This window comes from Macaca mulatta, chromosome 4 (genome assembly GCF_049350105.2).
Source record: "Macaca mulatta isolate MMU2019108-1 chromosome 4, T2T-MMU8v2.0, whole genome shotgun sequence".
NCBI lineage: Eukaryota > Metazoa > Chordata > Mammalia > Primates > Cercopithecidae > Macaca > Macaca mulatta.
The window spans coordinates 96,011,296-96,035,709 of NC_133409.1; the positions used below are offsets into that span (position 1 = coordinate 96,011,296).

A 24,414-nucleotide genomic window follows, 5' to 3' on the forward strand; every position below is an offset into this window, starting at 1 on the left:
TGTAAGTGGAATCACACAGAAGTTTCTTTTTATGATTAGCTTAATTCACTTAGCATAATGTCCTCAAGGTTCATCCATGTTAGAACACGTGACAGGATTTTCTTCCTTTTAAGGCTGAGAGTCCATTATATGTGTCTGCCACATTTTGTTGATCCAGTCACTCATTAACAGAAATTTGGGTTGCTTTCACTTCTTGGCTATTGTGAATAGTAAGTGTACAAACATCTCTTCAAGACCCTGCTTTGGATTCTTTTGAAAATATCCCCAGACCTGGGTCTGCTGGATCATATGGTAGTTCTATTTGTAATTTTTTTAGGAACCTTCATACTGTTTTCCATAGCAGTTGCACTATTTTGCAATCTCTTCAACAATGCACAAGGGCCAAATGCAGTGACTGACACCTGTAATTTCTGCCCTTTGGGAGAACGAAGCAGGAGGATCACCTGAGCCCAGTAGTTCAAAACCAGCCTGGGCAACATGGGAAGACTCTGTCTCTACAAAAATAAAAAATTAACCAGGTATGGCAATATGTGCCTCTTGTCCCAGCTACTTGGGAGGCTGAGATGGGAGGAGCACTTGAGCCTGGGAAGTTGAGCCTGCAGTGAACTATGATCGTGCCACTGCACTCCAGCCTGGGTGACAGAGTGAGACCCTGTCTTAAAAAACAAAAACAAACAAGAAAAATAAAAAATAAAAATAGTGCATAAGGATTTCAATTTCTCCACAGCCTCACTGACACTTGTTACTCTGTTTTTTTGGTAGTAGTCATCCCAGTGGGTGTAAGGTGAGATCTCATTGTAGTTGTAGTTTTTATTTCTCTGACAATTAGTGACATTGAGCATCTTTTCATATATTTATTGGCTATTTGTATGTCTTTGGAGAAACGTCTATTCAAGTCCTTTGCCCACTTTTTAGTTGGGTTATTTTATATTTGGCTGTTGGGAGTTGTAGGAGTTCTTTCAATGAGAGTCCTTTACATAGGGGTTCTTTATATATCAACTCTTTATTAGGTATATGATTTACAAATATTCCCTCTCATTCCATGAGTTGCCTTTTTACTTTGATTGTGTCCTTTGATAGAGTCAGATTTTAAGTTTGATATAGTCCCATTTGTTCATTTTTGCTTTTGTTTCTTGTGCTTTTGGTGACATATCCAAGAAATTATTACCAAGTCCAATGTCATGAAGCTTTTCCCTCGTGTTTTCTTCTAGAGTTTTATAATTTTGGGTTCAAGACATTTTTAAACAGGTTTTTATGTTAATAAGAAACAGGTAGAAATAATGAGTATGTGGGGAAAGATGATTCAGGAGGGCTAGGAATGCCCAAAACAAAGTTCACATGAGGACCCTTTTCTCGAAAAAGGGTAAATTGTGCCAGCAGTTCTGTTTCATTCAGAGTTTTATTTTAAACACTGGAAAAACACGAACAACTATGGGAACATGTATGGAACCACAAATAAGGGGTTCAAGAAAACTGAAGCCCAAAATGAGTGGAGACCTTTCAAAGAGGACCACAGAAAACAAAAATGAATTTGTGGTTCTCTTTGGAGTGTAAAGATGAGGAAACCAACAGCTGCTCGTTGGGGCTGACTGTGTAGTACTGAGGACGGCAAAGAGCCCAGAGTTAATTTTGTATTGTGCGTCAAGGAGAATGACTGAATCAATGACCATAAGACTGAAAAGTGAGAAAAAACTTGGAAAAGGGAATGGAAACCCTAGGTAGATGAACAAAAAGAAAATGCTAAGCTCCCAGACTGGATGAAGTAAAACCACCAAAGAGGAATAGTAGATATAATTATGATACAACTTGTTATGGTCAAAATATTTCAGGGACTGTGGAGCCAAGGAAAGCATCAAAAGACTAGAGATCAGAAATTTCATCGTAATTTTCAAAACAAAGACAAGAAAGTGGGTCTTTAAAAATTTGACTGAATAGCAGTAATAGGAATGATTTCTGAATATCTAGACAAGTATACACTCTTGGGTCAAAAATTTGATTTTGCAAGGTTAAGATGGACACATGGCTTATCAGTAGCAGATACTGGGAGGAAATAAGCTCAGAGATGTTAATTGTAAATAATAAGTGACAGTGAAATCTGAGCATTTCTAGAAAATAGAATATAGAGAGAGGTGATAGTTTGTCCTTTGTACCAATGATTGGAGCATTTATTCAATCTAGGTATCTGCCAGGGGTGTAGTCACAGGCAATGTGGTTCAGAGGAGAGTAACAAGGAAGGTATAAGAACTCATAACTGACTAAGCCAAAACTTCCATTCCTGAAACTTAACATGAAGAACCATTAGAAGGTGCTAATGAGGGGCCAAACTTCTCATCACTGGAAGCCTTCAAAAATGTTTTGTATTTTCTGGTTGAAGATCAAGTGGTTCATAGTTGGTCTGAAATGACTAGAGGGGTTGAGAGGGTGAAACCAGACCTTGACTCAAGAAAATTCTGGCCTAGGAAAATCACTGGTTTCTGGAATGGGGAGAGGGTAGTTTAAAATGGAAATTAGGTAATTTTTTCTAAATCTTTTTTTTAAAAATAATCTTCTTTTGGAGGCAGTTTTTCAAATGAAACCATAAACCTTGATGCAGGTTTTACTACTTCATTACCAGTGAGTGGGATGCTTTTCACTTTTATTTTATACTGAAAAACGTGAAAAGTTACTACTATTTCATATCTATTTTAAGACCTACACTTATATTGAAATTAGATTTTTAAAAATTATTCTGTGAACTTCATTTTGTAATCTTTCAGAAGGGAGACTTTCTGTTTTCACCGTATGCTTTTAGAGTAAATATGAATATAGTTCCCTGTATCTGTATCATATATGACTTTTGCCTGTCACTAACCTAGGAAATATAACTATCTGTACCTGAATGGGAAAATTACAAGTGCCACATATGAAGGAGGTGAGATGAGATGGGCAAAACCACCCAGTTGGAACGAAGGTTCCACATACCCGAGGTATCACCAGTTCTCAGGAAAGACAATATAGAATGTTTGCTTTTGGAACCTTCTGTTCTCTCAACCTTCTTCTCTGATCTCTGCAACAACCAAAGAAATATCTAAGGGGCAGTTTCAGCCATTATATAGCCCCATGATCATTCTGAGCCGACTGTCACGGATAGGGGACACGTAACGCTCCCCCTCGACATCAGCTTCGTCCGACTGCCGTTCCACTCTGGAACGAAGCTCTGGTGCCATGTGGCACGCTGCCAGAAGGGCATTTCTGCTTTGTCTTCTAGATTCTAAGGACTGATACTTAGCTGAGCCTGATAATTTACCAAATCCCCATGCGGTAAAAGGGCTTCCTAGGATTTGCAGAGTTTCATTGAGCAGGAAAGCGACACAGCAGTTATCTTCATTCTTCAGGAGGAATCCAGACACTAGAAAAATAGAACCAATTGTGAGATTCACCTTTTACATACGGAAAGATGTGCTGCATCCAGTTGGCCAGACTTCTTTGGATAGAGCTATATAAAACGGAATATTTTGGAGTAATAAAATTTACAATAACATGTTTCCATATGAAATAGCATTTCTTTCCTGGTTCACTTCAGAGAAACAGCAACAGGTAGAAAGGGAGCGTGAGAGTTGAACTCTGCGGTCGGAAGACTTGAGTTAAGCCCTGGCCAGGCAGCCCTGTGACTTTGGGTAAATTCCTCCACCTTTCTGGGCCTTGGCCTCATTGTCTGTAAAATGGATTATTAAGTCAGGGAACCAGAAACCATGCCAGGTGTTTCAAATAGAGGGGCTATAAAACAGGAAATTGGTTACACAGGTGTTAGAAAACTGGAAGAACAGAAAAGGGAAGGAGAGCTAATGATGAATGACCACAGAAAGTATCTACCACTCCTAGGGCTGGAGGGGATGAAAGGGACCTGTGAGCCTGATGGAGGGCTGGTGCCTCAGGAGCTGCAGCTGTGGGGCAGACAGCCCCTTCCAGACACTCCACCACAGAGTCAGGAATGCAGCCACTTCCAGAACACACCACCAAGGAAGGAAAGATAAACAGAACAAGAGACAGAAGGAGCCACAGCATCTTCATGCCTCCCACCTTCTAAGGTCCCCTGCCTGTGCACCTGTTGGCAGGTCCGATAATAAGTCAGCCAGCAAAAGAACCTAGGAAATGGAGTTTATGAACTCCCAGCCTCAGCAAGAGGGAAATAGGAGAAGAGTGGATGTGAGTCCGAGAGACAATAGTAAATAACCAACATATGAGTTTATAACATCAAACTAAAATTCAGTCAAATAATAGAAGTCAAAATTAGTAGGTGGTAAGGACTATTTCAATTTTCCAGTTATGTTGTATTAAGGTAGTTTAGCTGTATTAAAGCAGTGTTACAGAAATATACACGGAGAGAGTGGTAATAGTGTTGCTTCTGGCCTCAACAGTTTCTGAATAATTTTTTTTTAGATTTTTTTTAATTAAAAAAGTTTGTATTGAGTCATGATTTAGGAAAAACTACATGTACATTTCTGAAAACCCTGTGACAGGAGAAATCATAGCAAAAATGTGGGTTATGGTAGGGTCTGTCCTCAAGAATTCCTGAGAAGAATTGCAGGGAGTCTCAGTCTGTTAACTGATTCAAGTCATGACTCTATCATGGGGATTCGAGTCAGGCCTTTGCACACTGAGCCTACATGATTTTCCTTTTTTTACTAACCAAAAAGTACCTTGGTGGGCTGACGGTGTTTTTCAGCCCAAAGTTGAAGTCAAATGGCATTCCACTGTTTGACCTCTACCCTGGGATCCCTCCTCAAATCAGGGAGTCCGTTTCAACTGCAGGGGATAGGTAACGTGTGTGTGTGTGCACGCGCATGTGCGTGTACTTGTGCATGTGTGTGTTATTGACAGGGTCAGCTTCATGAGCATAAAAGCTGTGCAACTAATTGCACAGGGCCCCATGCTCAGAGGGGTCCTGCACTTTATTTAATGTTCTCTTGTCACTCTTGAAATTCTTAATCTCTGAACAAGAGGCTAACATTTTCATTTTGCACTAGGCCCTGCAATCCATCTAGCCAGTTCTGGTTTTGTGTTAGGGGAGGGCAATTGTGAATAGAGGACCAGGAAAGGTCTCAGTGAGAAAATGCATTTGAGGAAAAGCTGGAAGATGATGAGGGAGTGAGACATGCCTTTCTTTTACTTATTCTGAAGAACTCCCACTCAGCACTTGGCAAGTGTTACCTCCTCTAAGCAGCCTTACACTAACTCCCTTAGCAGTTACTGCTCTAGCCCTGTCCCCCCAACACCCTGCAAATACCTCTGTTATGTACTCAGGTGACACTGTAAACATTTATATTGAACATCTGTCTCCCCAGTCACCTTGTTAGCTCCTTGGAGAAAAAGGTGGTGTTTTATTCATATTTGTAGCAACAGCAATAATACTGGTTGTTACTTAATGCCAGATCCTGTTCCAAAGGTTTTACTACAAGGCAGACACTGTCAGTATCCCTGTCTTACACTTGTAGAAACTAAAGCATAGAAAGGTTAAGTAACCAGCCCAAGTGACACAACTGGTAGATAGCAGAGCTGAGACTTGAATCCAAGAAAGTGGAGTCCCCAGACCTTGCATAGTACACAGTGAGTGCCTACAGCATCGTTGGAGAATGAAGAAATGAGTATGGCTGGACAGAGTGGCTCATGCCTGTAATCCCAGCACTTTGAGAGGCCGAGGCAGGAAAATGGCTTGAGCCCAGGAGTTCAAGGCCAGCCTGGACAACATAGTGAGACCTCATCTCTAAAAAAAAAAAAAAGAAGAAGAATAAGAAGAAGAAATTAGTAAACAAAGAATTATAAGTGACTGAATGATCAGATAGAGTCTCAGGAGTAAAACAAATAGGAGAAGGATTTTTACATTGTGGCTGCAGATCCAAGTTCAAACCTGCACAGGAGAGAAAAGACACTCCGTTTATGTTTTAAGACATATTCACTAAGACAAATAATGATTTTCTTTAGCTAAAAGAACCACCATATGAAATATGTATAAATTAATTTCAATGTTGATTTAGTTTTTATATTATTACCTTAGGAATAGAAAACAAGATAAATTCTATCTAAAATTCATAATAAAATTGCCTAGACACAATGGCTAACACCTGTAATCCCAATACTTTGGGAGGTCAAGATAGATGGATTGCTTGAGTCCAGGAGTTTGAGACCACCTGGGCAACATGGTGTCTCTACTAAAAATACAAAAATTAGCCGGGCATAGTGGTACATGCCAACAGTCCCAGCTAGTCGGGAGGCTGAGTTGGGAGAATCACCTGAGCCCCAAAGGTTGAGGCTGCAGTAAGCCAAGATCATGCCACTGCATTCCAGCCTGGACAACCAGTGTGAGACCCTGTCAGTAAATAAATAAGTAAATAAATAGAATTAATACAAGGCCAGATGTGGTGGCTCACGCCTGTAATCCTGGCACTTTGAGAGGCTGAGGCAGGAGGATCCTTTGAGCCCAGGAGTTTGAGACAAGCCTGGGCAACATAGGGAGACCCTGTCTCTAAAAATAAATAAAATAAAAATAGTAAAATAACCAGAAGCTTTGTTGAAATAGTAAGGTTAATTAATTTAACTAATACTTTCTAAATATCTAACATGCTGCTTTGGGAAGAAGAATGTGATAATGTGGATATGAATTATAGAAAATTAAGATGAGGAGTGATGCCTGATCACCAAGCCAGTTTTCATCCTGCAGAGTGGGATACAGTGCAGTAAGAGAGTGGGAAGGGAGAGTTAGTTGTCACCGCATTGCTTTCGTCATTTGACAAGTGCCTTGCTGTGCAAATACAACCCAGAGCAGTTGTCAGTGGTTTTAAAAAGCCCTTGGGCATGGGTTCATTACCTTTATCTTCCTGGTTCCTGCAGAGTGTAAGAGATTCAGCTTCATCAGGAAAGTGTACATGGTGTTGCTGAAGGTGTAAGTTTCCCTTTTTTGTGAAGTTGTGATTAAGGGACCTTGAGAAGCGTGCCAGCCCTCTCCCAGGGAGCAGTCACCTGTCCTCCGGATTCATCTGATCAGCCTTCTGCAGATGGGCTCAATGCTACAGCCATGTGTATATACTGCCAAAACCAACTGGAGACACCTTAATCATGTAGCTTATGCAGAGAATGATATTCCAAGTCTCAAAAATTCTCAAACCCTATTTTCAATAAATGCCTGAAGGCTGACTGCCTCATTCCTGTCATAGTCCAGAGATGGAACTGTTGTAAGTATCCTACCGTAAACTCTGTCCTGCAGCAAAATGGATGTCTCATGAAACACTGAGCTCCCCAGCTCTGCAAACAGTGCCCAGACTTTCTCTACCAGTTGAGTTTTCATCAGCCCATCTTCCTTTCAGCATAGAGATGATATGTTAGAACCCAATGGAATAAAGGGTTAAGGGTCATAGTTACAGTGGATCAAATTTCAACACATTGTCATCATGTTGACTTGCACCATCAGACACGGTAGCCTGGCCTTATTTCTTTCAGGGTTGAACCAACTCATATGTGCCAACTGCTAGCTGAGGTCATTGCCTCCCAGGAAGCAGTTGATGGGAGGTTGGAGGGTTAACTTTCTGCCCTCTCCCAGGTCTCGGCCCCACATAGCAACTGTATTCTGGCCCCATTGTGTGATCCCATCTCATCTGTATCAGAATGAGTATTGCACATTATGAGACCAGGTAGTTACATATTTAAATGCGATGAAAAATTATTCTTTGAAATGAGGCATTCACAATATTTTCATTCAAAATGCAAGACTGTTATCCCAAGTTGTCCCTAATACTGTATTTTGCATTTGTTTCTCATACCTTGAGGCCACTGCTGACCAGTGGATTTTAGCCTAGGGGGGTCTGCTTAGAGCAGAGGGTTGCACCTCCATTAACATCAGTGAATTGGAACTGTTCTTCTATTTCTAGCCACTTCATTCCATTGTAACTTTATGACTATTACTTTGTAAAATACCATTTTATGAGTTTAGTTTTGTGTGTAATTCTCCACCTCCCACCCCCTCTTATTTTTTCCCATTATTAGAGCCTTGTTTGTTAAGAACAAAAAGTAACAGTGCACACTTGTGGTCACAGTTTCATGAACATACAGCTTTTCACTGGTACCTGAATATTTGCCTTCTGAGTATAATAAATGAATTTAAATGGTTCCTAAAAATGGGTAGACAGTGCCAGCTTCTCCAGATGGAGGCTAAGCCAGTGTTTAGAAAGCCTCTGCCTGTTGTAACACTTGCTGACAGGTGCGATGGGCACTTGCTTTCTGTTGTGTGTATCTGGAGCAATTACCACTGCCTAAAGTAGACCAGAGATGGGTTCCTGGGAGGGACCCTTGTGACAGTTCAGAAAGTAGCCATCGTATCAAAGCAACCCTTGACCTAGAGCAGACACTCAGGGTGTCCTGATAAAAGTGTTCAAGGGGCCCCCTCACTAGTCCCCTCAGCCTCAGTAGTCTCCTATCCTGAACTTGTCTGGATTTCTCAGTTGACAACTACTCATCTAATCTTGCAATGGCTTTTCCATTGTTGACTTACATTGTTACTTAGTTAACTTTTCATCATTTGTACCTCTTCTACAAAGCTAAATTGTAGGTCTCTTGAGCACAGGCCTGAGTCCTGCACATACCCTTCCCTCACACCACTGAGCACAGAAGAAGAAACAGACCCGACTTGGTTTGGAATCCTGGCTCTCCATTGACTAGCTCTATGACCATGGATAAACTCCTTCACCTCCCTGCTTCACAGTTTCCTTAGCTACAGAATAGGGGCAGTCATGCCTGCCTTGCAAGGCGTTACAAGAGCACAGTGCTGGGCACTAGGAGATACTTGGTAAATGGTCATTCTGGCTCACCAAACAAAGCCTAACACACAGAAGCTGAGCAAAATCTTGCAGACTTAAATATAGCAAAGCAGGACTGAAACCAGTATGGGAGATGAGCTAGTTATGAGCTCTTGAACTTTCATGGTGAGGACACCATTTCCTCTGCCCTTGGGCTTAAGTGACAATTTACAAACCAGGTTTTTTGGCCAAGCACGGTGGCTCATGCCTGTAATCCCAGCACTTTGGGAGGCCAAGGCAGGCAGATCACGAGGTCAGGAGATTGAGACCATCCTGGCTAACATGGTGAAACCCCGTTTCTACTAAAAATACAAAAAAATTAGTCAGGTGTGGTGGCGGGCGCCTGTAGTCCCAGCTACTAGGGAGGCTGAGGCAGGAGAATGGCGTGAACCCGGGAGGCGGAGCTTGCAGTGAACCGAGATCACACCACTGCACACCAGCCTGGGTGACAGAGTGAGACTCTATCTCAAAAAAAAAGGTTTTTTATCTGTGACTCTTTCATGATGATATGACGATCATTTCAAGCTCAGCATGTCTCCTAAGCCTCAGTGATCTAAGGAGTGCCATTGATTTGTGATGTGGAGACTTTGCACATTTGCATCCTTAGTCCAATTCATACATTTAAGCATCAGCTCTTCTCTAAGCGGAGATGCTTTCTCCAGCTCCTTGCAGCCAGCTGTGTGGCAGAGGGTGACTCCCAGTACTGCTTCCTGATCTACAGATCCCCATGGATGTCCCTTGCTTCTTTAGAAATTTTCTTTACAAGAGGCTACAGTGGAGGATAGTGGTAAGGCTTACGTAGACCTACAGCATCAAAAAAAAATGGTGATAAGGATGGGAGTATGAGAAAAACTGTGTGAACAGTGTAAATATCATTGGAAGTAATTTCCTACATTTCCCATATAGTGAGCACCTTTGCCAAAACTCAAGAAGTGTCTTAACCACCCGTTCGGCAACTGGCACATTACAGAGGAGCACAGAATCATTATGAGGGCAGGGGTCAACTCTGCATTGATTTTACCATTTCTTTCTTTGTGGTGGAGCCATGTGGCAGTAAAGGAATAGGTCATGTGACATTCTTGTCACCTTCTTCAGTTACCTATAAATACACATTTCCTTGCTTTTTTACTTTCTTTTAAAGATTCCTGGAAGGACATAAAACAGATGTATTGTCAGTACTACATTTGCTGAACCTATTACCATGTCACCTTAGCAGGATACAAAATGTCAGTCAGATGAGCTCCTTTTTAATACTGGTACTGTGACACGGGGCAAACAAAGACAGTTGCCTGCCTGCCTTTGATCAGTTGATCAGTTTGGTTAGTTGATTTACATGATGCCTTGTTCCAAAAGTAACTTGAGACAGCACCCTCTAAACACACTGTGTTGTTACCTTGTGTACACAGTAGTAGTATGTTAGCACACAGTTCAACTTACGACATATTCGGTAACATACAAGCTTTTAACAAGTATTTACCATGTTAGAGACCCCAGGTTAGATTAGACGCAAGGTTACAAAGACAGACAAAACCATTCCTGATCTGAAGGAGCTTGCTCTCTTATGGTAGAAACAGACACAATTAGGTATAATAAAAGGGAGATGGCAGTGATTGCCCACATAGAATTTATAATGTGGGTCTAGCAGTCATGGCTTTTTGTTTTGTTTTTTTAACCGAATATCTCTGGACTCGTCATCTGACAGGAAAAAAAAAAATTTAAGATGGAATCTTACTTAAGTACTTTAAAAAGATTAACAATTAAAATCCCGTTCAGTTACATGTCTAAGAAATTTCCCTTACTGGAAAGAATGCAGTGATATGAAGTCATTGCTGCCCTGGAGAATCCAGCACATTTCCTCACCTGGCTATGAGAGCTGAGAGAACAATGTCATTCATTCTCTCTAAGAGGACTGGAGAGCACTCCCAAAGGAGTGAATGTCCAGGTTGAATCTTGAACATCAATTACAGGTACTTGCAAGAATTTGGGCTCTGTATGCTACAGTGAGTTTAATACATGCAGAAGTCAGCTACAAAGCTTACCAGTTCACCTTGCAGTGCACTCACTCCCCCAGCTAAAATTTTGTATCACTGCTACCATAGCTTCTAGCAAGGACCCCATGATTGCTGCTTTCATTTGATTTGTACAGGATTTGTAGACATGCCTCACCTTCCTGTGGGGTCAGCGGTGCTTGCAAGAACCTAGAGGATGTGTGGTTTTATGTGCAGGGTAAGGAAGCCTACCCTGATGAACAGCAGCAAGTTTAATCCATTTCCATCTGAAAAAACAATTGGCCTCAGGCAACATATTCTTAATTGTCTAAGTCATTGTGTGTGAGCAGGCATGCGTGCGCGCGCACATGTGTTTGTGTGCATATGCAAGCTGTGCATAAATAGCACACTTTCAATCTATGTAAAATATAATGGATAAGCAGCAAATGACAGTAGGCTTAGCCCCTGAAGATTTACCAGGAAAAAAAGACAGCTGCATGGCAAAGCTGCTGCCAATAATTAGGGAAGGAATAGCCCATACCCTGTGCCACTCAGCAGCTTCAACCATTTAAATGACAGCCGGTTTGTTTAGCTCTGCAACCCCTGTTCATTATGGGCCAGGGGTTGATTTCGTCTTGAGCACACCGCTTTTGATTGTTGTCATCTCTGGTGAGATAATGAGATCATCATCATTATAAGATCAGGTAGGACATCATGACCGAAAGTCTCAAGTAGAAACTGTGATGGATGAGCAAAACAGAGTTGTTTTAATGTCTCTTTTAACATTGTAAGTGAGGAAAACCTATTTTTGCAACTCCCTGGACTTAGTTTTTTGCAGGGCCACCTTGTCATTTTTGTGGTTGACAAGAAAACGTTAAGGCTCTCTTGGGCTCCAGCAAGCTAAGCTGCAAGAACTGTCACAACACTCCCCCCTCGTGTAGAATGGCTCTCAACAGGACCGATTGGGAGGGAAATTAATAGGCTCCCCATTGTCACCATGCATTTTTGCCAGGATATTTCATTAGTGTAAACACTGAACCCGTTGTCATCTTGTTTAGCCACTTGACCCTGGTGATTTTCAATTCTGCCTGTGCCGTGATGGAGTACAGCAGTGGCATGCACGAGACAGGCACTAATTATTGGAAGCAGAATCATCGCTGACCCAGTACTACAAGATTAACTGCCCCTTTGCAGTCTTTATTCTGGGACATTAGCACTGTCTGGTTATCTTGCTTCAGTTGAGGGATTCGGGACAATAGCGGTGCTGATGGTAATGTTGGCGATTTTCCTGTTTGTTTTGCAGGTCACGGCCAGGGGCTTTGGGCCGCTGTTACAGTTTGCCTACACTGCCAAGCTGTTACTCAGCAGAGAAAACATCCGCGAGGTCATCCGCTGTGCTGAGTTCCTGCGCATGCACAACCTGGAGGACTCCTGCTTCAGTTTCCTGCAGACCCAGCTCCTGAACAGTGAGGATGGCCTGTTTGTGTGCCGGAAGGATGCTGCATGCCAGCGCCCGCACGAGGACTGTGAGAACTCTGCAGGAGAGGAGGAGGATGAAGAGGAGGAGACGATGGATTCAGAGACGGCCAAGATGGCTTGCCCCAGGGACCAGATGCTTCCAGAGCCCATCAGCTTTGAGGCCGCCGCCATCCCTGTAGCAGAGAAGGAAGAAGCCCTGCTGCCCGAGCCCGACGTGCCCACGGACACCAAGGAGAGCTCAGAAAAGGACGCGTTAACGCAGTACCCCAGATACAAGAAATACCAGCTTGCATGTACCAAGAATGTCTATAATGCATCATCACACAGTACCTCAGGTTTTGCAAGCACATTCCGGGAAGAAAACTCTAGCAACAGCCTCAAGCCAGGGCTTGCCAGGGGGCAGATTAAAAGTGAGCCGCCCAGTGAAGAGAATGAGGAAGAGAGCATCACACTCTGCCTGTCTGGAGATGAGCCTGACGCCAAGGACAGAGCGGGGGATGTCGAGATGGACCGGAAACAGCCCAGCCCTGCCCCTACCCCCACGGCCCCAGCTGGGGCCGCCTGCCTGGAGAGATCCAGGAGCGTGGCCTCGCCCTCCTGCTTAAGGTCTCTGTTCAGCATAACGAAAAGTGTGGAGCTGTCTGGCCTGCCCAGTACATCTCAGCAGCACTTTGCCAGGAGTCCAGCGTGCCCTTTTGACAAGGGGATCACTCAGGGTGACCTTAAAACTGACTACACCCCTTTCACAGGGAATTATGGACAGCCCCATGTGGGCCAGAAGGAGGTGTCCAACTTCACCATGGGGTCGCCCCTCAGGGGGCCTGGGTTGGAGGCTCTCTGTAAACAGGAGGGAGAGCTGGACCGGAGGAGCGTGATCTTCTCCTCCAGCGCTTGTGACCAAGTGAGCACCTCGGTGCATTCTTATTCTGGGGTGAGCAGTTTGGACAAAGACCTCTCTGAGCCGGTGCCAAAGGGTCTGTGGGTGGGAGCTGGCCAGTCCCTCCCCAGCTCACAGGCCTACTCCCACGGTGGGCTGATGGCCGACCACTTGCCAGGAAGGATGCGGCCCAACACCAGCTGCCCGGTGCCAATCAAAGTCTGCCCTCGCTCACCCCCCTTGGAGACCAGGACCAGGACTTCCAGCTCCTGCTCCTCCTATTCCTATGCGGAGGACGGGAGCGGGGGCTCGCCCTGCAGCCTCCCTCTCTGTGAGTTCTCCTCCTCGCCCTGTTCGCAGGGAGCCAGATTCCTTGCCACAGAACATCAGGAACCAGGCCTGATGGGAGACGGAATGTACAACCAAGTGCGGCCCCAGATTAAATGTGAGCAGTCTTACGGAACCAACTCCAGTGACGAATCCGGATCGTTCTCGGAAGCAGACAGTGAGTCGTGTCCTGTGCAGGACAGGGGCCAGGAGGTAGGGAACCCACATAAATTCAAGCATGTAACCCACTCTCTAGGCCCTTTATCTGGACTATTCCCTGCCCCCCCACCACTCCCAGATTGTTCTTACATGCTGAGATTAAAGATGGCAGTAGAGAGACTGCCTTCCCCATCCACAGAGGCAGGGTGCTGAAGGTGATTCCACATTAACCACTTCCGTCCTAGAAAAGCACTTAATATTTGATCTGGATCTCAATACTCAACAAGCAGAGGCAAGCTGCTGAGTAAAAAAATACTGAAGTCTAATGCATGAAGTGCACTGAGGCACTGCACACCCCCCTCTTTCTTCTCCTTCTCTTCCCCCTCCTACATCTGCTTTGGAAGGATGCCATGTTCATCACCCTCATCCTTGCCCTTCACCCCTTCAGCACAAAGGAAGATATAGCATCTCTTTCCAGATTGATTGATTGAAACCAAATAGATCAACACTTTCCCAGCACCTTTTAGATTTTCCTTGTCAACAGAAGACCCCAGGGCCATCCCATGTCCATCACAGTGAAGGTGATGGAAGGCTCACTGTTTATCCCAGTCCTGGGGTCATCACAGAAGCACCCTAGTCGGCCACACATAATGTATAATGGATCATTTCCCAAGCTCCCTCAAACGCTAGGAAGACATTTTGAGAAGTAGTGGGGTACAGTAGCAGTTTCATCCACCCTGAAAGCAATGTACTTGCTAGGAAGAATGTCCAGAGGCCCCATGTGTGTCTTACCATTGCTGGGAGAGGGGAACAGGGGCAACAGCAGCCACATCATGAGCAAGACTCACAAGACTAAGGAGAGGAAAGAAGAGGCCTCCCCCAGAGGACCCACCTCCCAATAACATGAACATTCCCTAGGAAGACCTGAGAGAGTCTGTGTCGTGACTGGCGTTCATGGCACTGTCTTGCTGATTGACAAGGTACCAGCTTGAGACTGCTACCTGTGTCTCAGACGCCCCTCAGGAACGGTAATGAACAAACCCAGTGACAAGTCCCTTCTCAGAGCTGTGTATCCCAAAAACACAGGAAGAAATGAAAAGTGGTCCTCCTGAGGCCAGTAACCTTGGTACCCGTCTGCTCTCTGGATGTTACCAGCCTCTGTAAGGCAGAGATGTTAACCCAACCAGACAGCAGAAATGCCACATGGGATGAGGTGGCTTTTCACAGAGCCACGTGCAGTTTATTCAGCCTCTGCAAGATTGGCGAGAAGCACATGAGGTTTTTAGTTTGGGCATGTTTTGAAAGTAGATGCCAAAGGCTCTATGCCAACTGCAAAAAATGCCCTGTGGTCACTTCCTTCTTTGCTCGCTAGCCTGGTTTCTTCCCCTCTCTTCACTGCCTAGCAGACATGGAGAAAGAGAAACACTGAAAGGATTTAGTTTAAAATAAATTAGAAAGGAAATTTGAATGGGAGCTATTCCCGTGCGAATATACCGTCTCTCCTTAGGTTTGGGGTGGCGGGTTGTGCCTCGTGCCCCAAGCCAGGCTCACATCTGTGTCCCTAACATTGGGAAGATTGAGCTTTCCTGAAAATAGTGAAGGCTTATGTTTTCTCTCTCCTTACTCATTCTTTCCCTCTGACCTCTTTAGTGAGGTTTTCCTTTTGTTCTGAAACCATGAATGAGCATGCCTGGTGTGGAAGGCTAGCCACTGCGTCCAGCTCATCTGCATCATGGCTTCCTACCAAGGACTGCTGGAGGGAGAAGAGGACAAAGGCCTGCAGTCTGTTTTTTGTCTCTCCTTTAAGAGGAGCCTGGGGCCAGGCGTGGTGGCTCAGGCCTGTGATCCTAGCATTTTGGGAGGCTGAGGTGGGTGGATCACTTGAGTTCAGGAGTTCAAGACCAGCCTAGGCAACATGGTGAAACCACATCTCTACCAAAAGTATAAAAAAAAAAGCCAGGTGTCGTGGCTCATGCCAGTAGTCCCAGCTACTTGTGGGGCTGAGGTGGGAGGATCTCTTGAGCCCAGGAGAAGGTTGCAGTGAGCTGAGATTGCCACTGCACTCCAGCCTGGGTGACAGAGTGAGACCTTGTCTCCAAAAAAAAAAAAAAAAAAAACTGGCCATTAAGCTCAAGGGAAGCTTGTGTTTTTATGACATTTGCATTTGTTCGAAGAACTGTCAGTTTCAGAGACATCTTCTTTTGCGCTCCCACCCCCTCGCCCCGCCACCAATATCCCAAAAGAGAGCATAGAGTCATTTCTTGGAACTCGAGACCACAGCAAGAACACATGTATTTTTTCTGTGTTGGAGCCGTGTCAGTTGTTTACCTTAGAATTAAAAATAGTAACTCAATTAAAAGGAGGACTCATTCAACCTGTAAAACAGTCACGAACAGGACTAGCCTTCCCCCCTTGAGAAATACCCCTACTTTTAAAAATATTCCTATTTTTACCTTTAAAAAAAGAATCCATCTTCTGCATTCCTGAACAGTGAAAGAAGAGACATTTACCACAGCTGTATGCCATTTTGGAAATCATAGTCCCTCTCAGTGGTACAGTTCGGACAGGACGGTTATAGTAAAGCTAAGGTTTTCTCCAATTTTACGTCTTAATTTTCCTAGAGTAGAGGAGGTTAGCTTTCCAAGAACTGTCTCAGGGGCTTGCCATGACTGCTGCTCAAGGAGTTGATAACCTGCTTTAGGGAGTTACTTTGACCCTGGTTGAAGTATTATCCCCAGTAATAGTGCTCAAGGCAGATCCTTCTCCACAAGTCAAAACTTGTTTTCCTGAACTGATCAGAAGAAGCCAGCATCTGCTGGGCTGATTCTGCCCTGCTCTCCTATGAGATCCAGGTGCCTTCTCTTTCAAGTGAACCCCAAGGAGACACCAGAGTCAGAAGTGAAGACAGGAGTTTCCACCCCTTGCCAGACACCAGTCTAATACTTCACGTGCATTTTCCCAATCTCTCTTCTTCCACCCCTGTAGGGAGCCAAAATGTTAGATCAAAAGAAAAGTGTTCACATACCTTATATTATGTGAGATGTTGTAGTTATACCATGTTAAGCAGCCCTTCCATCTCACAATCATTTCCTTCTTAACTGTTCCCTAGCTTCGAGAAAGATCAAATTAGCACAGTATTATCCTTTATCAATAATCAGCTTCTTAAAATGACACTCTTTTTTAAATTCTAGAACACAGCGTACCCAGCCCCAAACACATCAAATTTCACAGGCTCTCTCTTTGCCTGCAATAATATACAAATATATATTCACCTCTCTATGGGTTTGGGTTTTATTTTAATGGCATTATATTGTAGAGTTAGCAGCTTCCTTTTTTCACATAGCTGTCTACCATCCACATGGCTGTAGGTCAATCACATAGGGCCAAGACATGTTTCTCTAGTATCTCTGGTTCTTGTAAATCGTAGTTCATTCATCTGTCACTTATCAGTGGACATTTCAGGTGTTTTCAGTTTTTCCCTCTGATAAACATGGCTGCAATAAACATTTTGTGAGCATACTGTTAGTAGTGGTGCTTTTATTTTTGTGGGTTAGTTTCATAGATGAGCTAAATGTTGTGCTCATTTTTTAAACACTACCTAATGACCTACCCAAAACGTCGTAGCAATTCACATTTCATCCAACAACTTAGAATGTCCAGTTTCCCCTATTCTTGCCCATACTAGTTGTCACCAGTCTTTTTAATTTTTGCCAATTTGATAGGCAAAAAATGGTGACTACTAATGAAGCTGACATGTTGTTTTGTGTGTATTGAACATTGATATTTCATTTCCTGTGAATTATTGGTTCACCTCTTTGCCCATATTTTCTTTTGCATTGTTTAAATCAACATGTAGGAATCTTACTCCCCAATATTAGGAATATTAACCCTTTCTCATAAATGTTGCTTGGATATTCCCTTAGTCTGCTTCTTTATTTATTGTACCTTTTCCCATATAAAAGTTTTTTTAGTTTCATGTAGTCAAGGTATAAGTCTTTTTTTATGACTTCTGGATTTGCTATATTCCTTAAGAAGTCAGGTTGGGAATTTTTCTCTTCCAATAAAAAAAAAAAAATGAACAAGTCACATTAAGTGAAAATCACAAAACAGTATGCACAAGGTCCTAGTTTGTTTCCTGAATATGCACACCCTATAAATGAAATCAGTATAGAGAATAAGAAAAAACCTGGAGCACCATTGAAGAGGAGTGTAGGGAAAGTTTCATTTCTATGTATGTATGTAATGTTTGAATTTTATGTAGGTTTATCTTTTAAATTAAGACATAATTCGCATACCATAAAATTCACCCTAAGATGAACAATTCAGTGGTTGTTGATATATTCACAGTGTTGTACAACCATCACCACTGTGATAATTCCAAAACATTCTCACCACCCTAAAAGGAAATGCCGTACCCATTAGTGGTTATTCCTCATTGCCCACTCCCCTCAACCCCAGGCAACCAGTAATCTACCTTCTGTCTCTGTGGATGTACCTGTTTGGGGCATTTGTATAAATAGAATCTTGCAAGATGTAGCCTTCTGTGTCTAGCTTCTTTCACTTTAGCATAATACTTTGAAGGTTTACCTTTGCCATTGATGTACTCACCAGAGATATTGTCATGTATTAGTCCTTTGTTCCTGTTAATTGCTGAGTAATATTCCATTATGTTGATCCATTTTGTTGACCAATACCACATTTTGTTGTTCATTGGTTGAGGGCCATTTGGGTTGTTTCCACTTTGGGGCTATTATAAATAATGCTGCTGTGAGCATTTGAGACAAGTTTTTTAAGACTTGTTTTCAGTTATTTTCATAATATTCCTAGGAGTGGAACTGCTGAATCATATAACTTTGTATTTAACCTTCTGAGGAGCTACTAGACTGTTTCCAAGGTGGCTATACCATTTCAAATTCCCACCAACAATGTATCAGGGATCCAGTTTCTCTGCATCCTTGCCAACACTTGTTATTGCCCATCTTTTTTGTTAAAGCCCTCTAGTGGGTGTGAAGTAGTTATGGTTTATCTCATTATAGTTTATAGGTTTGTTTTTAAATGTTGGAAATTATAGAAAATCACAGTCATTTTCCAAAGTAGTAAGCTTCTTAGTAAGACAGCTTTGTAGCTGGACCATTTCTACTTAATTGTAGATTTTAGTAAAGAAGCACCACAGAGGGTTTATTTGCACAGTCAAAAGTATGGATTCATTGGACTTGCTTTATTAACATGTTTTACATTGAGAGGGATAAAAGTGTATGAGAGGTAAGAGAGTGTGTTGGGGGCAGGCAGGGGGCGGGAAACAGAGAGAAGGGAAGAGAGATAAAGTCCAGAGAAAACATGGAAATGGTACAAAAGAGCCATCTGACTCTTAACTCTTCCCACCCAAATGCTGACTTTGAGACACATGTTGTATGTAAAATTTGTACAATCATTTTTGTGGTTTGGTGAATCGGGCATGTTTTTAGAAGTGTCTGTAATTGGTCTGCTTAATAAAAAGAAACCTTGCTGGGCAGCATAGAAATCAGCCATATTTCTAATTAAAACAGTGTTTTTATGTTGTCTAGAACATTGTGAGAGTCTGGAATTCCAAAGCACATGTCTGTAAGATGAAACCATGTGACAAAGATAAATAGAGCTGATAAACAGAAATAATAATACCTTGTATCTATTAGGCAGTTGAAACTTTCCCAAGCACTTCCACCTGTCATCCAGTTGTATTCTTCACAGCAACCCTATAAGCTAAGCAGAGCAGGCGTTATCTCCCTTTGACTCCTAGATCCTCCAAGAACTTTAGGACAGAACGAAGACTTGCCTGAGATCACACAGCTAATTAATTGAAGTATCACAACTGAATCCTAGGTGTCCTGTATTTGTGTTAGAAACTGGACCATGAGAAGAGAGCATGGAAGGACAATTGTGCGGGACACATTTTTTCACCTGGGAGGGGAGATTTTGTCATTGCCATCTGCCCAGCACTGAGCTGGTTGTCCTGGTTCCAGCAGCACTGGAATCATCTGTCCAGTGGGCATATTGCTTCCTCCCTCGACATCTCCCTGGGATCTGAGGGTCTCCTCAGAGTACGGGTGTTAAAGACTTTGGAGAGCTGACCACACCATCAGTGCCTCAGGGTATCATGCTAGTGTGACCCTACTTCTGTAGTTTTCAGTCAACATCAGGTAATGAAACCAAGAAATGAAATAGGAAAAAATATTAACAAACTAGTCTTCCACTGAGATTTCTAGAGGAAATATTTGTTTCTGGCTTTTTCTGCAAAATTTGCAGCTACATCCTGCTTTTCCAGTAAACTTCACCCAGCAAACCAGAGACACTAGGCAAGCAAAATGTTTGTTGGGTGAGATAGATACAGCACCACTTGATTGCAACTCCTAAAAAAGATACAGGGAAAACAAAGATCATGGGGAACTCTACCAGAGCGAGAGAGTCATCATTTGGGGATGAGAATTTTTTTTCCCTTCTTTTGTCCTATATTTTATGAAAGAAGCTATATTATATAATACATAATTTTATATAATACTTAGAGAATAATGTATATAATTATATAATACTTATATAATTTTTCAATGTTTCCTTTTAACGGGGAGGAAGGGGATGATGGTTTAGGCTGAAGAATGGCCGTGGCTGTTGGCAGGGAAGAGAAATAATGCAGCCGATTTCTGTTTGGTGAGAAGGAAGCACCGGCATCCCGGGGCCCAGCCTACAGTCTCCCCTCTGCCTCGTCGGTGCAGACAGCGTTCAAAGAGACATATGTAGGTTCCATGTATTGTCCAGAAATCACAGGCGGACCTGAGAATCCCTGGGCACACTGCACGGACCATCTATTTTACTGACTGCTCAGGGGCTGGAGCCTAGCCAGGTGTGATGGCTCACGCCTATAATCCCAACAGTTTAGGAGGCTAAGGAAGGAAGATCGCTTGAGGCCAGGAGTTTGAGACCAGCCTGGGCAACAGAACGAGATCCTGTCTCTAAAAGAAAAAAAAAAATTAAAAAGAGCTGGAGTCTCCAGAAGAACTAACGCTCCTGTAGCCATGCTTAGCAGGACAGGGCAGGTACTGTGCTAAAAACCACCTCAAGTCCTGCTCCTCCTGTTGCGTTCCAGAGGGGAGAAGAGTCAACACTTTGCTGGGCTGAATAAAATCAGCTTATTGTGCCAACGATGGCACAGGCCTGTGGTGCCCTGATTGGCCCTTGGCCTGCTGACTCAGTGGCTGCCCTGATTCTCCGAGTCTCTACTGAGAACCAAAGTGGTGGACCCCTGGCTAACGAGTGGCGCCCGTGAATCCCACCTGCACTTCCCCTTATACGCAGCCTGCATGCCCGGAGCTGTGTGTGGGTGACTGAGATGGTAGCGACAGTTCCCAGGACTCTTCACCTCATCACACTGGGTGTTGGGACTATTTAGGAAACCAAGCCACTGCTGCGAAGTGAGATCCTGGAGGAGTGAGTGTGGAGGGACAGTCAGTAAGATGTTAAGCCTGACTGGGCCTGTTTGGCTCAGAATAATTATCTAGAAGGAAAAGAGGTGGGCCGCAACCTTCTTGATGTGTTTTCACTTTCCAAGACCTGCTGGCCGCCTTTTACTCCTCAGCCCCATTTGAGGAATGTTTTGAGTGCCAAGAGCCTGGGAGAGGCATGTCCTCCACGGTACCAAAGAGTCAGTGGCTGCTCCTTATTTCCAGACAAGATGTCCCTGACTTGGAACTTACTACTCAGGAAACAACACATGGATGTGGTCAAGTCCCCCCACTGCCCACGCCCCCGTGCCTGTCCGAGAACACCTCAGAGACCCCCGTGTGTTAGTGAACATAAGTCCTCCCTTGCTAGAGGGGGAACCGAGACTTGTAAAGAGGAACAAGTGAGTTGGGTTTTTTTTTCACCTGGAAGAAAGTCTACAGTTGACTATTACCTTTTCCTCTGACCCTCTTTAAAAAGCAGGTTGTGTTGCAGCAGCTCTGCTGAAGTGTTGTATGGCCTTTTGTCTCGAGGACTTTGAAACTAGCATTGTTGATTTTTCATTTTTCCTGGCAACCCTCCCTCCTATTCCCCTAGTGTTTTATATTCACTGTCTGGATGATTTAAATACAGTAGCTCTTGGTATAGACGTCCTTTTGACTTTCCCTGTAGCCTGAACCTTAGGGATATCTTCTTTCTGAGAGTAAGTAAACACATGTAGAGCAGAAGCAGAATGGCTTTGTTGTCAGCAGAGGGAAAACTCCACAAGCCCGCAAAGCGCCACCACCTCTGCTGCACTGGAACATCCGCGTCTCCAACAGACCGACCTCTGTGTTCCGGAGACACCGTGCAGGATCAGAGTGTCTGTTAGTTATCCAACGGGTATTAAAGGGAAATCATTCTTTCATATCATTAGAAGCCCTGTGCAAACACAGCCCCATGGACGAAGGCCTTTCCCAACCCCGTTACAAGGAGCTGTTTGTCCTGGCTGCCTGTCTTTAGCAGTTGGAACAGGACCAAGCCGACGGTGGTGTCATGGGCCCTACTGCGATTTTGCTTTCTTGGACCAAAGTGTCATGGGACAGAGCTCACCAGGTGGAAGTTGAATCAGAGCACCCACTGGGAACCTTCAGTAAATGCCACACGTAACAAGCTCGGAACTGTGATGGAACCTGGCAAAGAGCTTGCACCCAACCACAGAAAAGTCAAATGATCATTTCATACGTTTGCCTTTGTACATGGGAATTGACTAGCCACATGTGCCAGCAATCAGGACTCGTGTCTGCCTGCAAATGATGCAACCAAAGAAACCTGGGCTCAGGATCAAACGTCTTCATCCTCACTGCCTTGAAGAACACAGACTTAACCCTGCAGCATCTGAACACTATTGAGGGTTAGTTTCTTCACCCAAGAGCATTTTGATCAGTTCAGCCCAGACCCGTGTGTTTTTCTGGCTGCTGGGATTCACTGAGTCCATTTATTCTGTCTCCTAGAGTGCCACTGTCCAGTTGCCACTTGCTGTACATGGCTGTAGAGCCCCTGAAAGCAGCTAGTCTGAATTATGATGCGCTGTAAGGATAAAATGTGCTTTGGATTTGGGAAGTTTAGCACACACACAAAAAAAACTGTAAACCATCTTATTAATAATTACATTAGCTACATGTTGGAGATATTTTTATCTATTGGGTTAAATAACATACAGTATTCAAACTCATTTCACCTGTTTCTTTTTACTTCTTTTAATGTGGCTACTGGAAAATTTAAAATCACAAATGTAGCTCGTGTTGTTTGTATTAGACAGGGCTGGGCTAGCGCTTGAAGGAAGTTTAGGTTTGTAGTGCCATCTGCTGGCTCATCCAGAGCAGACGCGCATGTAAACAAGAATCTGAGCTAACCCACACATCTCTCAGCCTGGCAGCACGCAACCTTTTTATTCCAGGAGCTTCTGAAGCGGGACCAGACTGCACCCAGAAGCTGCTGAATCCCCAAGAACCTCAGGAAGGGGAGTGACAGACCGCTCATAGGTGCAAGCCTATGTCAGCTCATGGGTGCCAGGGAGGCTCTTGAGATAGAGTAGTGGTTTGCTGCTCACCTTCCGCACTTGAAGCTCTTTCATGCAATCTTTTGCACTGGTTGCTATTCTTAAATATTTCAGGCCAGGCACTGTGGTTCACCCCTGTAATCCCAGCATTTTGGGAGGCCAAGGCGGGCAGATCACTTGAGACCAGGAGTTCAAGACCAGCCTGGCCAATATGGCAAAACCCCATCTCTACTGAAAATACAAAAATTAGCTGGGCGTGGTGGTGCACACCTGTAATCCCAGCTACTCGGGAGGTGAGGCAGGAGAATCGTTTGAACCAAGGAGGTGGAGTTTGCAGTGAGTCAAGATCGCGCCACTCTACTCCAGCCTGGGTGACACACCGAGACTCCTTCTCAAAAAAGAAAAATATTTCAGGCCAGGAACTGTGGTTCCCACCTGTAATACCAACACTTTGGGAGGCTGAGGAGGGAGAATCACTTGAGCCCAGGAGTTTGAAACCAGCCTGGGCAATATAGCGAGACCTAATCTCTGTCTTCCCCCCCACCCCCTCTGGTGCAAGATCTCATCTCTACAAAAAAAAAAAATTAACCGGGCATGGTGGTCCCAGCTACTTGGGAGGCTGAGGCAAGAGGATTGCTTGAGCCCAGGAGGTTAAGGCTAGAGTAAGCTGTGATCGTACCACTCCAGCCTAGATAACAGAGCAAGACCCTGTCTCAAAAAAAAAAGAAAAAGAGAAATATAAGCAATCATTTAACAACATAGTAATGATACAAACCCATCCTTCAGGAGACTGATGTCCTCGCTTTAGATAATACTTACTTGCCTTGATTTGTCAAGAATTGGAATTTGTCAAGAATTGGAATTTTGCTGATAAGTACCTACATCCAATGTCTATTGTTGCATAATAAATCACCCCAAAACTTAATGACCTAAAACAATAGTAATCACTTAACACCTCTCACAGGTTCTGTGAGAAATGTGAATGTGAATCAGGAAATCAGGAGTGGCCCATCTGAGCAGTTTTTGCTGAAGATCTCTAATAAAGTGAAGTCAGATGTTGACTGGAGCTACACTCAACTGAAGATTTGACTGGGGCTAGAGAATCTTTTTCCAAGGTGGCTTGTTCACATGACTGGCGAGGTGATGCTGGTTGTTGGCTAGAGGCATCAGCCCCTCTCCACATAGGCTTCTCCACAGAGCTGCTTGAATGTCCTCGAGGCATGGCAGCTAATTTTCGACCTAGCCTCA

At 43.8% G+C, this 24,414-nt stretch overlaps 1 protein-coding gene across 14 annotated transcripts in view; it reads left to right on the forward strand.

The window, feature by feature from the left end:
* BACH2 (BTB domain and CNC homolog 2) overlaps positions 1 to 24,414 on the forward strand; it is a 367,290-nt gene that overhangs the window by 330,266 nt on the left and 12,610 nt on the right. For all 14 annotated transcript variants that reach the window (XM_015136935.3, XM_077999657.1, XM_077999656.1 and 11 more), the window contains one exon: positions 12,117 to 13,709. In XM_015136935.3, the coding sequence (XP_014992421.3) occupies positions 12,117 to 13,709 (1,593 nt within the window). The remainder of the gene's footprint in view (positions 1 to 12,116; positions 13,710 to 24,414) is intronic.